Raw genomic sequence first — 16,729 nt, forward strand, 5'->3', positions numbered from 1 at the left:
AACTGTTCTATTTTAAGGTATAACAGCACAAGTAAAACGTACCATATAGAAGTGGACCTATAGATGTGGCAGGTTTATGGGTGTACTCTTTAGCCCTCTAGATGTTCCGATGAGTGGTATAACTGTTCTATTTTAAGCTATAACAGCACAAGTAGGGTACCATATAGAAGTGGACATATAGATGTGGCAGGTATTTGGGTGTGCTCTTTAGCCCTACAGATGTTCCCGGGTGTGGTATAACTGTTCCATTTTAAGCTATAACCGCACAACCCAAGACTATCATATAGAAGTGGATAAATAGATGTGGCAGGTATATGGGTGTACTCTTTAGCCCTACAGATGTTCCGGGGAGTGGTATAACTGTTCTATTTTAAGGTATAAGAGCACAAGTAAAGGGTACTATATAAAAGTGGACCTATAGATGTGGCAAGTATATGGGTGTACTCTTTAGCCGTACAGATGTTCTGAGGAGTGGTATAACTGTTCTATTTTAAGCTATAACAGCACAAGTAGGGTACCATATAGAAGTGGACATATAGATGTGGCAGGTATTTGTAGTGCTGCTTTTAGCCGTATGAGATCTTAACCACGAGTGTTATATATGCTTTTAGGTATTGCTCTTTTCCCCTACAAATGTTCTGATAAGATGGATATAAGCAGTTCTATTTTAAACTATAACGCACATACATATAGAAGGGATTACATTAGAACAAAATTTTTCTTTACGCCATAAGTTGTAATACAATATACAATAAAACGTAGAATTTAAAGCCAACAAACCTATGGCATCAGGACTATTGATAATTATAAAGTCTACCACAAAACTACAACATGTTATATTTGTACAACACAACGACTAACATAACAACTCTATTTTTTGATTATTACACCTGCATGATACAGTGGTGTTCAACCCTTGCCACACAAGTTATAGCAGGATGACCACATTATCCCAACTACTTCCCATACATGACAAAAACACGTCAATTTATCTTTTTCTTTTTGCTCAACTGCGGCTTCTTCGCGCAAACTTATTATTGTGTTTCTAGTAAACTATTAACCATTGAGATACTCCGGCTCGTAAATTGTGGTCGTGATCCGACCAAAATATACAAGCGTTACTCTCGTGCATTCTGAAAGATAAGACAAATTACACATAAAATAATGTCCATATATGAATCAACAGGTTTATAGTAACTAGCTTTACCCTATATCTGGACAGCCATAAGATCTCGACCTGGATTGTTTTGTGTCCAAGAGGTCTTAATCGTACTAGGCAATCCACTAATGGCGCAGAGCGGTTGGATTTAGTTGCTTCGACTGCGTTCGAAGTTGTAAAGCCTTGAATCCATCTAACTTGTAATATTATAAAAATAAGAAATGCATACAAACTGACGCAATATTACGACAGATAGTTAGTACAAATATGATTATAAATCGGCACATACCTAAAATAATTTAAAAACTTTAAATGCCATAGTTATGTTACATAACATCAATAGCGGAGCTTATTATCTAAAATATTACTATTCTAGGTGCGAGAATCAACAAAAATTATCATCACTATCACAACTAATATATGTCCTAAATCAGTCGAGGTTCACTATGCACAGTTCTCTTCGTTCGAAATATTACACTGTTCTATTGGAGGTGAATCAACAAAATTGTCGTCGCTGTCACCGGTATCAGAGATTGTAGTTTTTGAAACCACGCTCACTCGTAATTATTTACACTTGTACGCAAAGCACATTTTCGGTCCGTACTAATAACTTAGAGTGCGATTCTGTTACATTGCTTTGAAATTCGTCCTACAATATTTAGGATCAATTACACAATGCTTACACTAGGAGTCGGTTAACGAGCCGAACATAGAGCGAGCTGCGGTTGGCTCGTGTTTCGGCGAGCTGCTCCTTAAAGTATCAGCCGAAACATTCAGCTTGTGTTGCTCGCTTTATTAACGAGCCGAAGACGAGCTGGCTCACGAGCCGAAACATTCAGCTCGTGTTTTCCATGACGAGAGCATGCGATTATTACATTATATGCCTTGCCATCTGGGCATTTTTTTGTCCTCTTTACACAACTGCAAATTCTATTTCTTGTGCATAATGCTTATAGAAATTAAAAAGGGCATCAAAATTGATAAAAGTCAGTCCAATTTCTGCTGCGATATATTTACATCCCTAACCGCCACTGTTTCTTTCTCATCCATCTCAAAAATATTAAATCCAAATAATCACTCAACTAAACAAATTTAAGTAAATTGCCTCACCTGTAAGACATTATATAAGATTGGAATACTAAATTAGAATATTAGTGAGCATGAAATACTAATTTGTCAAAATTTAGACATCTAAAGATTCTACTATGCCCTAAAAATATATTATCTATTAACATATAGATCATACATCAAATCAGTGATGAAATTAATCAAATAATTCATCACAATTAAAAATAAATAATTTACTAAAAAATTAAACATCTCATACCTGGTTATATATGTGGCAGTGTACGAATCGTTGAGCTCGGGGTAAACCACGTCGTTCAATTTTGCCACATCCTCGATTGTCGCCTCCGTACTTGCCGCGTCCAATTTGATCGCAGAATCCGCCTTCGCGCTTCTTTCTCTTCCTCTCATTCTCCCTGTTTCTAGCACAGCACAACTCCTCTCGCTCCCTCTCGCGCCCTGCCATCGCTCTCTCTCGCGCCCTGCTCCCGCTCCCGCTCGAGCTCTCCTCTCTCTCTCGGTCGCTCGCTCGCTCGCCTCTCTCTCTTTAGGTCGCTGGCTCGCTCGCTCGCCTCTCTCTCTCAGTCGCTGGCGCGCTCGCCTCTCTCTCTCTTTAGCTCGCTGGGGCCAAAAATTAGGGAAAAAGAGGAAAAAGGTGAGGGACTAAAATGTGGGAGTGAGGTTAACACTGTTTTTTTTTTTTTTTAAACCAAGTTTATATTACCCGTTGGATTAAAGAGTTGTAGGATCTACAACTCAATATGGGGTGTATGGGTAGCACGACTCTATTGCTATATATCAAATTGACCTTTGGTACTTTCTCGTCATTTTGGTGATGGGGCGTTCTATTTAATGATCGGTGCTATAGACGTGATCAGCATCAGACGAACTTTCAAAAAACCTAATTTTATAATTTTTTTAGCAACATTAATCTATTGATAAGTAGTCTAAAAATTAGTAATATTTTAACGGAGTATGTAATTAAATTGTATATAAGACAAATCATTAACTAAATAATATGGAATAAGTATATAGTTCAGTTTTTAAAAAGTTCACATATCATAAATCATGTTTTAAGATCATCAATCCTTAGTCTAAATGATTCATCATCGAAAGTAACGAGGAAATATCATAATTTGATACTTTGGGCTCCAGTTGGATATATCCATATATACTTTGGTATAACCCTTCGATTTACTCAAAAAATATGTAATATTTAGTAGATAACTAATAAGTGTGATTAAATAATTAAAATGAATATCCTATTCAATTTTCAAATTAATTTTTTATAAAAAGGTAGATCACTGTTTATGAGAAATAGATGCTCCTACCAAATTATGAATGTCTAGATCATTTTTTGCCAACTATCAAAAATCAAATTTTTTTTTTTAACTATTCAATAACAATTTATTTTTATATACCTAAAATAAGTTATTATTGAATATCTTATTTCGACGTCCAAACGATGCTTTCAAAAACTTAATTTTAATTAGTTTATACAGATTACCTATAGATTTTTAGTAAAAAAAAACCGACAGATCGAGTTTCTAGCGCAACTTTACTAATTAGAAAACATTTCTTTATAAACTCCAGATGCGCCAAACAAACCAAGAGCATCATCATCTTGGATTGTCTACAACTACAGAAACACTGGGCATTGCATGTGAGTTTAAATTCAATGCCTTTTTTTAGATCAACAAAGGGCGAAGAAACGCACCTTTGGCTGATAACGCACAATAGGCAATGCATGTTGAAAGAAGGCCCAGCGTAGCATGTGAACTAAAGAGCCTCGGTTGTAGCTGTAGATGCTCCTACTTCAACATAGCATTATGATGAGCAAGTAAGAACTGCTAGTTCTAGGAATTATGATGAGCAAGTAATAATGAATAGATAGATACACCACCTCATTAGGGGTTTGTTTGCTCCAACACTGGTTTCTCCATAAATGATGATGCTGGAGAGCAGGGACGAAGCCAGAAATTAAGATTCGGGGGGGGGAAAATTTAGATTTGATAGGAAAAAAATTGATGAGGGCGGCGACGCTGCGCGAGCGCGGGGGTAGGAACGCGGCCGCGCACGGTGTTTGGCTGCATTGCGCCCCGGGGGGCCCCGGGGGCCGGCATAAAAAAAATTTATCAGATTCACTGATAATGATAATATGCTAAGAAAGGAACAAGACTGTAAGATTGAAGGGAAAGAACTAAGAAATTCGAAAAAAAAAAATCAAGACACACAATTTTGTTAAAAAATTTAATTTGGCCCCCTAAAATTAAAATTTATAATATTTTATTTTTATTATAAAGGACTTTTATATAATTTTAAAAAAATTTAGGGGGGGGGGGGCATGGTCACTGTGGGCCGCAATAGCTCCGTCCCTGCTTGAGAGAATGTTTATTTACCTAGGGCTGGCAAACGAGCGAGCCGGCTCGCGTTCGACTCGTGTTCGGCTCGATATTCGGCTCGCTCGAGCTCGACTCGAAATTAAATGAGCCGAGCTTGAACAAAATAAAAGGCTCGAAATTCATTTCAAGCCGAGCTTGAGTATTACTCGGCTCGTTCGATTAGGCTCGAAAAGCTCGAAAGCTCGAATATATATATATATATATATATATTATATATAAAATGTATTTTAAATTATATATAGGCTTTAATTTAATTTGGGCCATTATTGTTGGTCTATAAAATAAACCCAATAAGTACAACCGTGCAATTGAGTCAAACTCTAAATTACATAACACACTCTCTTTTTCAGACTTTCACTGTTGTACATAACCTAAAAACATGATAACATTCAAATTTTCAAATCCCTGATTTTTTTTCCCCCCTCTCTCTCCTCTCTCTTCTCTGACCCTCACCCAGTCAGACAGTCACCTCTAGCTCACATTTCTTACAATTATTTTGTATTTTGAACTATTGAACATGTTGCATCAAATTATAGGTAATGTTCTATAAAATTAAACTATTGATTATATAATGTCGAGAATTTTAATACGGCTTCTTTAGAGCTCAAGCTCGGCTCGACTCGAAATTAGGCTCGCTCGAGCTCGGCTCGAATTACATGCTCGAATTAATTTCAAGCCGAGCTTGAGCCTAGATTTAGGCTCGAAATTAATTTCAAGCCGAATTTGAGCTGACATAAGCTCGCTCGAGCTCGGCTCGTTTCCACCCCTAATTTTACCACTCAATTGACTCTGCAGGATATGTCTTCGGTGAGACTCAAACTTAGAACATTGTATTTGACATCATATTAAATTATATGAAATAATTGTTGTTCTACATAAGCTTAAACTGTCAGAAAATGATATTTCATGTATTTTACATTCTATAGTATCGTTAATTTGATGAAGAGTAGACTTTATGGAAAAAACAATACAGATTTCTTCAATTGTATCTTCTATAGTAGAATCAAAAAGTTTCAAATTAGCGTTTCCTAGTTTAAATTTCACAATCTCAATGCAACTTTGTATTTAGTTACATTGAATGCTCTAGATAATTTTATTTGTCAAAAGTAGTGGGAAAAAGAGAAAGAAAGAGAGAGACTAGTGTGCCCAATAGGCAATAGATATGTAAAAATAGTTGAGGTGTATGTTAAGAGCAATTTTGTGCATTAAAAAAAAAAAAAAAACTTCAAATACCACTTCTGTGGTATCGCATTTTTTTACTTTAGTGCTCTGTGATTTTAAGTGTATCAATTTAGTATCCCATGATTTTATTTTTCTCTTTTTATTATTCATTTCACTAATTTTTTCGTTAAATTAGTGACAAAGTTAAAACTAAAGGGTACTAAAGTGAATATTCGATAAATCTAGCTCGAATATCTGAAGCTTTTTTTATATAATTTAAGACGAAAAAAAAAAAAAATCACATGATACTAACTGTGATACATATTAAATCAAAGAATATTAAAATAAAAAAATACGAAACCACAAGCACAATATTTGAAGTTTACCTTAAAAAAAAAATTCGATAGTTTTAATACTCGTCAACAGCGAAATGCAGATGAAAGATATGCAAGTACAGGTACCTACGCTTCTCAACGACAAATACGTAGAGGGTACAGTGCAGCAATATACGAACCGTACGCGTAAACACGTATACTACGTAAGATGGTAATTTGGTGTGGGACCCAGCATCGAATCGGCGATCCAGGCGGAAAAGATCGCCGAATCGGAAATTTTGCAGGTGGGCCCCACGATCCGTCACCCGTCGCTTTACTCTCGCCATCGCGGTTGAATGTCACCGTCCCCTCGCTCTCCTCGGGAAGGTATACTCGTATACTCTCTCTCTCTCTCTCTCTCTCTCTTCAGATCTCGGGCCCCACACCACACCGCTCCCAACGAAACGACGGCGACGTAACGGCGTTATTCATTCGCCGTTAGGGCCTGAGCCTTTCCGTCTCCCCCCACTTTTGGTGGAATTTGCATGGCGAACGCTCAACCACAAGATATTTTGAACTGACCCCTTAAATTGACCCTTTTTTTTTTATTATTCATAAAGTTTTTTAATTAAGAAAAAGATTAGTATATATAAATATGCTAGGACGGCCATTGGATGAAAAAAAATGTGATTAGCATGATAATAATTCCCGATTGAGTGGGTGGTTAGTTGAATAGTATAATCTATTAGATTATTTAATAGTGTGCATTAGCTTTTATTTATTATTTTATTACTTATTCTAATATAATTTTTAATAATAATTAAGTTATTAAAATTATTACTTAATTTGATAAAATATATTTAATTCTAAAAAATAAAAAATAATAAATCCTACTTATAGACTATATTTTGATAGTTGAATTTTAATTTTTAGACTTAAAAATCATACTTTCCTCTTTGTGGTTCACATATTTCTACTAATTAAATGAGGCTGTGACAAAAAAATTTGTGACAGATTCTAAAATTTATTGTGAGTAAAGCATTACTAAAAATGATTTTAAAAAAGTAGCAATAAAGTAGAGAGGGGAATTTCACAATTTCGTATAGTCGAGGGGTCTCGGTGCAATTTCTTTATACCCTTTTCGCTTCATGAGCAATTATTTATTGCTTACTTTTTTAACGGTTTCTTTTTTTCGGCGAACCCCCTACCCTTTTTTATAATCCGCCGCCAAATCCCAATGATAATTCATGCTCCCCCAATCAGGGGATTGCTTCTTAAGTGGACGACACATCGCTTTATCCTCTCCCAACCAATAGGGCGACGCCACGTGGCGAACCCATAAGAGGGGCACGTGATGGAACGAATTTGGAGTTATAATTACAGTTATCGACGAATTGCTAATTCCACATCCCAAAACGTACGGTCGTGGTGGCCCTCTACGATGGAGATGGACGATTGGGATTTCATTGTGTTTTCCACGGTGTGTGGTGCGGAACAATGGGCTTGTTGTGGGCCGAGAAACGAACTGGGCCAAAACGTAACAGAACTAATTGCAGTCAAATTATGAATTTGGCTGTTACTTTCACATTCATAGTTAAAGAACCTTTAAGAGCTGTTTGGTTTATGGAAAAAATGTGAAACTTTTTTTTTTTTTCCAAAAGCAAATTTTTTATGATTGTTTTTTAAATTTTTGTCTGTTTGATTTGAACGAAAATAAATATTTTTAAATACATATATTTTTTTTTTCATATTTTACGAAAAATCAAAATTTTTTTTTTTCGGATTTTCTTTGTGAAAAAAAGAAAACCCAAGTTTTCTATAAACCTGACAAAAAGGCGGATTGGGCAACCTGCGGGGGGAATTAATATACCCACAGATTATATAGGTATAGGTACAAATAAAATTTACTCATAAATTTTTGGATAGTCAATACTTTTATCCATACCCGTCCGTAGGCGTATGGGTGGATATGTCGGTTATCCACAAGATTTTTTATTTCTTTCTTTAAAACCAGACTCTTTTTTTTTCCTTTAAAACCAATCTCAAAGCTAGTCATCCACTTAAAACCAGACTCTTTAAACCGGTTTCGGCTGTTGATCTGTTCTGTTCGACTGTCCAGATCAACGAACCGATGAAAGAGGCCAGTTTAGGTCGGCCCCTCTCCATCGAATCGGTTTGGTCCCGACATGATTGACTGCTCTACTGCAACTAAGTTTGTATCATGCGAGTTATTTCTATCCTACATAAGTAAACCAACAGGATTTCTACCCTTGTATTATGGGGGTCGATTCAATAATTCCTCAAGCTATGTTCGGATCGTGAATGGAATCAGAAATGGAAATGGATTCAAAATGGGCTGGAATCTCAAACTGCAAATAGAATTATGAGATTTGACTCTGCAGTTCTAGGCGGAGTCGTAATCAAGGGATTAGACGACTCGCGTTCGACATTAGAATAAGAACTGGAATGCGATTCCCTCCGATTGAATGGTCGGCATGAGAGAATCATTTGAATGCAGAGTCTGAGTCCAAACCTTTATTATCCAAACATGCCCAGAGAACAACTGCCAAAGAAAGCTCAGTAACTTGGAACCGGTTATCAGATGGTAAGCTGGCCTATAAATGCCAAAACAATTCGCCTTTTCGTACAATCGGTTAAGCTGGCCCATACATCAGTTAGTAGTGATGGTAGCCAGATCCTCCTATCAGAGTAGCACTTTCACTCAGGTGGACGCGCTCAGTAGACCTGGCAAATGGGTGAGTTGGATAATCCGCAAGCTGATTATTGTACCCGCGAATTATTTGGGCATAGGTAAAATTTATCCGTAAACTTTTAGATAGCTAACATTTTTATCCATACGCGGGTTACCCACAATTTTTTTTCTTTTGGCTCTTATATTTTTTAATTACAAAACACACATAGCAAGAATATTTCATGATATAAAAGACACATGATAAAAAATTAGGAATATGTATAATTTTTAATTTAAAAAATATATTTTGTAATTAAAAAATATATGTACGGGTATCCATGGGTACCTGCGGATTACCTAAAATACCCACAACCTTATAGGTACCTACTTGTTTTACCCATAATTTTTTAAGTTGAAAAAGTTGATACCCATACCCACAAATTTACGGGCAACCAGCAAGCACTCGCAGATTTGGGTCGAGATTGCCAGGTCTAGTGCTCAGGTTACAGCATTTATGGTGTTCACACAATCATCATAATTCTGAAGTCTAAACCATGGCAACTTGGAAGAAGTTCAAGTGAAAATCATTTAGCAGTTAAAAACAATACTGTCGTTAATAAACAGCTTTCTCGTGTCCTGCAACTTTCTCTGGCCTGTGCGGGCGGGATGAAATACAAAATTTATTGACAATTGTAGTACACAAACAACTACGCTATAAAGAAACAAAACATTCTGTAGTGTAATCCACAAACCCACCATGAAGTTTTTAACCCTAATTGGTAATAACCATGCGATGTCAGAATCATCTATTTCGTTCAAAAAGCGTTAGCGATACAAAAGAGTATCCACTAACATATGGTTTCTGTGTATACATTTCTCCATTCTTTTCTGAAAGACACCATTCGTTTCATGTAGTTGTCTATTCAGACATCTTTAAGATTTCACAAAGGCAAATTGTCTTCTGAGTATTAGAGAAAAAGGTGAGATTCTTTTTCGAAAATTCTTCAAACTTCTCGGAACCAAGAAATGAGGTATGAAAGTGCAAAAAGGGAAAGAAATACAGTGCCTTACAAGAACTCGGGAATATTGATATGATCCAATATCTGCCCGTTCAGCCCAATGATTTTGACAAGAGGGTTTGAGTGGCCGTCCAGGAATACATTTGTTATCTGCAATGAAATTGTCGTGAAATTAAACTCTCCACAGTTTGAGACAATACAAAACTTAAGGATGCATGCATGATGAATTACGAGAGATTCTGAGAGGGATGGTGACTGCAAAATTATTGACTGGCATAATGCTAGTGAAGAAGATCAACATGCAAAAATTTAAGGGCAATAAAATATTAGTGGGCCAAAAATGATGATGGAAAAACCTTATAGGGCCTGTTTGGCCAGCGATATGTAGCATCACTGATATCTCAACTAGCCTTGACTAGTAATCTGACATCCGTTATTCAGATTACTGCTAATGCTGCATTACTTCATGTAGTTCAGTGCAGTAATTTAATATCAGATTATTGCGTATGTAAGATTATTTTGTTTGATTCATCTTACATATTTCAGTAATCTCGATAGGAAAGTCAACAGTATTCCGAAAATACCCTTACACATTTATTTGAAATTTAAATGTAAACCTTAAATTTAAGTTTAAATTTATATTCAGATTTTAAATCTAAATTTAGATATTGGTGCAAATCTAATATCAAATACTTTAGAAGTGCTGTTTCCATAGATTTGTTTCAAGAAGCAGAAAGAGTCCTTTTACTAAAAGACCGGCAAACTGGCAAAAGCTTCTCCGGAGCAAAAGCAAAAGTGCATTTCAACTTCCCCTCACAAAGAAGTTTCCATATACTTTTTCTTTGGCCAAATGCTTGCTGTACCTTTTCGGGGTAGGTAAACTAAGGAGCCGGATCAAGCACCTAGTAAGATGCGCGTGTCATGAGCATTAATACCTGGGTGCATCCAAATATTTTGAGAATCCTCAATGATAGGCAACTGTCGACGATTAAACCCAAAGCTTCATCAGTCATCTTGCGACAAAAGGAAAGATCGAGACATTGTAAATGGTTGGAACATCGGCGCGAAATAGCTAAGGCAGTGTGATGCCCAACCTGTAAACACAACCATCAGAACTGGCATGGTAGGAAAAGGTAGGAAAGCCTAGACAAAATATTCATCAAATAAATCTGAACACAGCATAATCGAACAAATCTGTGACGAGATGAATGGAATATTATAGGAGAGATCTGTCCAACTATAATAAGAGACCATCTCATAAAAGCATTACGGTTGCAAGACGTTATAAACATTACTGTTGAATTATACAATTTAGACATCAAAACAAATTCAAACCAAATACGATGGATCTAGAGTAATCAAATATCAAAAATACATAGATCCAAAACCTTTTCAACATTGTTTAGAGAAAGTTCAGTCAGGGAACCTCCAGATGCTTCCAGAAATGCAGCAATTGCTTGATCACTGCAGGAATTCAACGATCAGCTTGAACAAATGTACTATCATATAATTCACAAAAGCAACTCTACATTAAGAATGGTAAGGAAAATGCTTTAAATGCATAAGGAATATCCAAAAAGCAAATCGTTTCAGAGAATAGATTATAATACAGAAAGAGAAGTTATGAAACTAGCTCAAACATTCCCAAACTATTTTTTGTTGGAAAATATACATACCTTAAAACCCTACAATTTACAGATGATTTCAGAGCCCAAAGCTAGTGTTCAAGTGTAGTTAAGTTAGACATCTAATGAACTAAAAAGACCCCAAGAATACCCATATCTCCTATTTCCTTTACCGTACTGTTTTCACAGATAGCAGACATGCAAATCAAAAGTGGTCCTCAGGAAAGTCATGTGTAAGCTTACTTTTTTGCACAGACTAGTCCTTTTTTATCTGCTGTTGTCCTGTATTATCCTTTTCTGTCCACTTAATATTGTTCCCTCCTTCCATCCCACCCTCCCTCCCTCCCTCAAAGTAGGAATTAATAAGGATAAATTCTCCTGATCATATTCTCTATTTATATAAATATTCATAAACACCTAAAATTATTTATCTAGGTGCGACATCATCCTCTTCATTGAGATATGGATCAACAATCACAATATGTAACACAACAATAATGAAGAATCCCTAAAAACGAAAAGTTGGCATATCATTGAAGTATTCCTTCATTGTATAGCTAAACAGCACAAGATGAACCTGATCACAATAACTATAGCAAAAGAACCGTTCTGCTAAGGCATCAAAAGGAAATACATATTCTCCATTAAATTTATGATGGAGATAAGACATACTATTCTAAGAACAAAAGGAAAGTAATTCATAGTTCACAGGTGAAAAGAAAAACATCTCCTCACTAACTAGTCAGTGAAAGACCCAATACTTATCCTAAAAGAGACATAGAGAATGCACCTAGGGGATTAAGAAAACATAAAATTAGGTCATCACAATGCTTCACAAGCACAATTACGAGATGTATACATTGGCGCAAGAAAAGGAACCATGACCTGATGCTATATCTCAGATGCTTCATTACATCAAAACCTCTGTTTCAGTTGGCTCATAAGACTCTGGTTTGAAATTAATTGTGAACCATGTGTTTAAATTTAGCTGATGTTGCATATTTTCTAGAGTTCATTATGGTCCAGTAGTTCAGAAACTTTGCACAAACTAGTTAGCTCTCTTTCCAGACCCAACTTGTCCTTTATGCTTTCCAACCACTAAACAAAGGCTACTGAACAGTTTTAATTAACATTAGAATACAAAGAAAGTTTCTTCGGCCTGTTATAATTTATCATGTCCTTGTGAACTTAAGAAAAATCAATTATTACAACTAAAATATAACTTTATCATTTTAAAATTAATGAACCATGACAGTAGGGATCTTATTTCCTTTTGGTTTACAAAGTAAACTAGGAAAGGTCACATCACACTTAGGAATGGAAGATTGTCCTTCAAGCTTATGCATCTCCTCATGCAGGCTGAGAACAATCCTAGTAAACTCATGTTACAACAACTGTTTCACACTGAACCACCCGTCCTTTGCTCCTGAAGAATTTTAGAAAGAGAAACCAATGCCATTGAAACTTTACACTTAAAATCATACTCTTTTTCAAGCTGACCCTATAAGGCAATTATCTCCATACATACTAGCTCACAAAGCTTTATTTGTACAAAGTACAAACAGATCCCACTGACTGAACTATTCCATAAAGAGGTGAAAATTTGCACTGCTGAAAAGTGTCCTAATGGTTTAACTTTAACTTAAGAATCTACAATAGACAGTGAAATAGACATTTCGTGAACAAAAAACAGATATGAAACTATGCCATGACCACACAGGGGATGCACCCACTGGTCTGCTGGATTGGGGATATAAAGAGGTAGAAGCATGTTTATATCAACCACACTACTAGAGAAGCTGAAAACTTGGCTATTATTATATGGAATATGGGAGGAAACCTGAATGCATTACGGCGAATGTTAAGTTTTTGAATCAATCTACAACCATTGGCAAGATGTCCTAATACAGAATCATTCAGCCGATTCAAGTTTCGAAGGTCAATAGCAGATAATCCAGGGCACTTTTCCCCAATTGTTTTAATTGATGAGGCAGTCAATTTCCTGCATTAATTCAAAAAGTAACAAAAATCAGACTCAGCTCACAGATTAAAACTTTACTTAAAAGTAAATAGGAATCCCAAAAGGACCAAAAATCCCTTCACATGAAATGACCAATGGGCAAGGTCTAAATTACAAGTAAAAGAAAGGTAACAAAAAGAATGGTTAAATAGCACGAAAAGATGCTCTATTTTGGCGAAGTTAAAATCTAGTATCAGATCTACAAATAGGATAACAAACTTACAGGCAACTGGCAAAGCAAAGCTCCCTCATGTTCGAACCACATTCAGGAATCAGCTCCCGAATGAACTTGTCACAGACCGATGGAATGCCAGCCATTGACAAAGCCTCCAGATGCTTAAGCTTCTTCAGTGATGGAAGAATCAGCATAGCATTGATATTTTGGCAGTCATCAATATTAAGTACTCTCAGTACTGAATGCAACTTCTCGGCCAGATTAATGATTCCAGTTGACGTGAGCAGAGAGCATTGGGACAAATTTAGCGAACTTAGCGAAGGTGCTGAAGACACTATTGCATCTAGCCCATCATCAGATAGACGATATGCACCCTTCAAAGACATCATGGTTAACGATGGCAAACTGCAAGGAGACCGGGACAAGGTAGCACGCAATATGTAATCTGGCAAACATCGTCCACACAGATCAAGCTGTACCGCCTATTTCATTAACAAAATGTTAACCAAACAAAGTGAAAATAAAAACTAGTACATCAAAAAGTTAAAAACAAAATGTTGCCGATCAAAAAGTTAAATATAAATTTGCACATTCTTCATGAAACAGGAAATTCTAATTATAAAGGTACACTGATATCACAAGCATTACGAATGGAAAATTTCTTTATGCATAACAAACTGGTTAGCATGATCTTTGGTAAGGCTAAATATATTCGTAATAAGCAAACGGTTCAAGTTGTTTTTGGGGACCTGAATGCCTACTAAACTTCTATCCACAACAAATTTAATGGGAGGAAACTCGGAAAAACTAACCAAACAAATTTCTTCTCTGTTTCAATCTGAAATACAATATCTTTATGGACCACCATGCTGACAGAATATCTGAATTGGACTATCATGCTAACACAATAAATGGCCATCATGCTAATCATGTTAGAGAAACAGCATTTTGTATACGGATGTTCAATGAAGTTCATAAAGTAGTACCTTCAAGTTCGTAGTATCGCATTTGCCAAAAATCCCCTCAAACTCGTCCTCTGCTATCCACGAACAATCACTTACATATATTTCTGTCGGACTCCCACTAAGGATGTGAGCAAGAAGACGAGAATTCATCTTCCTTGACCTGCAAAGCATCAGTATGAGCCAATGCTTGAGCATGTCTGGAACACCTTCCAGTGATTCAATTTCTTCAGCATTATCCAACAGTACTTTCAACGACAAGTCCTTGAGTGATGGAGCGGGCCGAACAAAATGGTCAGATATCGTCTCCTTCGAAGGTGCCCATGAAATCCTCAGATTGGTAGATTTCTCCGTCTTTGATGAAGAATTTGATTCACGAGCTCTTAGCCTAGCTTCTCGCTCCTCAATTATCTTAACAGCAGTTGAAAAAGGGCCTGGCCAATCCTGAGGGCCTGCTTCTGGTTCTAACTCATCCGAATCCTCCTCATCATTCTGGTTATCTTCTTCAGATTTAAAGAAGGCAAACTTGGGAGCCAACTCGATCGCTTTGATCCTTTCTGCTTCTCTCCGATACTCAATTAGTCCTTTCACCGTCTCAGGCTCTCTAAGCCGAACTGATCCAGCCCTCATCTGTGAATTTCCCATAATACCGTCAATTTCAGCCCAATCCTCCTCTATAACCATTTTCTCTTTCCCCTTCTCTTCAGCACTGATCTTTCCCTTCCCAGGAACACCTGCTCCACCACTATCATTAGGTTCGCTATTAATAACGCCTCCATTAAATTGTTGAACAACTGTCTCTTTACCAGAATATATTTCTAAATGCTCATCATCCAATATCAGCCTACCTTTCCCCTTCTCTTCACAGCTATATCTCCTCTTTGCATGTACTTGCGTGCCATCCTTGTGAACCTCATCCAAATTAACATGATCCACTTTGGTACTTCTATCGGCAATCCTGGAACCTGACCTTAGGGTCATGTATCTCACCACTGATTCCTTGTTGGCATCTTCCATAGAATTAGAAGACCTAACTGGCAAATCCTCTATATTGTGATTAGAATTCGGGACAACTAATTTTTTTGAGTCTATCTCCTCATTGCCACCTTTTTCGAGCTCTGGGATAGCAACATTTGAATCAAGCTTGGTGACTTTACTCTCATCTGCTTCTCCTCTGAGCACTTCTACTGCTTTCGATCTTCCGAGCTTTTGTCGCTTCACCGATCTGTCTCCATTCTGCAAATCTTCCTCATCTTCTTCCGCGACAAATTCGACAGTTTCTTTCTCTTCGATACTAGGCCCCTTTCCCTCTTCCGCCTTTTTATCCTGCTGAGTTCCTCTGCCTATTTCAACCACCAACTCGCGGTTCCTGCTAGCTTCGAGAACCATCCGATCCTCGTTTTCCGCGCCGTGACCAACCTCGGCGCCATTCATTTCCATCCTTCTCCGCACAATCCGACCACCAGACCGAAGGTTCATGATCCTCCCCTCCATCGCACCTCCCTCCGAAACCCTAGGTTTTGGCCCTACCCCGTTCTCCCCCATCTCACCACCCTTCTCCTCCGCAGGAAAACTAGAAAGCCTAGATCGTGCCTTCCTCTTTCCCCTGGCGGAATCCATGGCAAGAGGTCGAGCCGGAGTGGAGTTCGGCGCCGAGGCGAGGCGGAGGCTCCGCCGCAGTGGAGGCGGCGCGGCTCCTCCGGAGGAGTCGAACCCTAACCCTAGCGCGACAGACGAAGCCGGGGAGAGAGACGGAGAGATCGTAGACGCATCGGATCTCGCCGGGGTGGAGGGATCGATCGGCGGGGCCGAGGGCGGCGGCGGAGGGTCCAATGGTTTGGGGGCGAGCTTTTGCGACCTCAGCAATGGCATTGGAAGGGGTTTAGGGTTTTGCGAAGGGGGTAGAGGGAGTGATCAGAAGAGAGGAAGAGGGGGCGAGGGTTCGGAAAGAAGCGTGCGGGGAGAAGGGCCCGTTTCCCGCGCAAATGGGTACTGGGGGTGGTGGCGTGTTCCGGTGTGTCGCGGAGGTGTTTCGAAAGGCGAGGCGCGGTCGCTGATTCGGTCCGAGGACGACACGTGGACGGTGTTATTCGGTTTGCTTTGCGCTGCGTGTGTTCGGCGGGGTGGTGATGCAT

General features: G+C 37.9%; 1 protein-coding gene across 2 annotated transcripts; it reads right to left on the bottom strand.

The window, feature by feature from the left end:
- LOC109706786 lies at positions 9,356 to 16,708 on the bottom strand. 2 transcript variants are annotated; one of them, XM_020227769.1, is made up of 6 exons: positions 14,619 to 16,699; positions 13,681 to 14,114; positions 13,278 to 13,439; positions 11,201 to 11,276; positions 10,748 to 10,906; positions 9,356 to 9,962 (listed from the first exon to the last, which is right to left on the bottom strand). In XM_020227769.1, exons 1-6 carry the CDS (start codon positions 16,464 to 16,466, stop codon positions 9,861 to 9,863), a joined length of 2,781 nt encoding a protein of 926 aa, XP_020083358.1. In that variant the 5' UTR covers positions 16,467 to 16,699; the 3' UTR covers positions 9,356 to 9,860. The 2 variants fall into 2 exon arrangements, with proteins under 2 accessions (XP_020083358.1, XP_020083359.1); XM_020227770.1 differs by having other exon boundaries at positions 9,862 to 9,962; positions 10,676 to 10,906; positions 14,619 to 16,708.

Source organism: Ananas comosus, linkage group 2 (genome assembly GCF_001540865.1).
Source record: "Ananas comosus cultivar F153 linkage group 2, ASM154086v1, whole genome shotgun sequence".
NCBI lineage: Eukaryota > Viridiplantae > Streptophyta > Magnoliopsida > Poales > Bromeliaceae > Ananas > Ananas comosus.

What these genes read in the sequence shown, in the direction of transcription:
- LOC109706786 (XM_020227769.1), bottom strand. Translation starts at nt 16,466, where the DNA reads ATGCCATTGCTGAGGTCGCAAAAGCTCGCCCCCAAACCATTGGACCCT. An exon ending in GCGATACTACGAACTTGAAG is followed by an intron (nt 14,115 to 14,618) that starts GTACTACTTTAT and finishes TTAATGAAATAG; the next exon opens with GCGGTACAGCTTGATCTGTG. An exon ending in AAATATTTGGATGCACCCAG is followed by an intron (nt 9,963 to 10,747) that starts GTATTAATGCTC and finishes ATTTCATTGCAG; the next exon opens with ATAACAAATGTATTCCTGGA.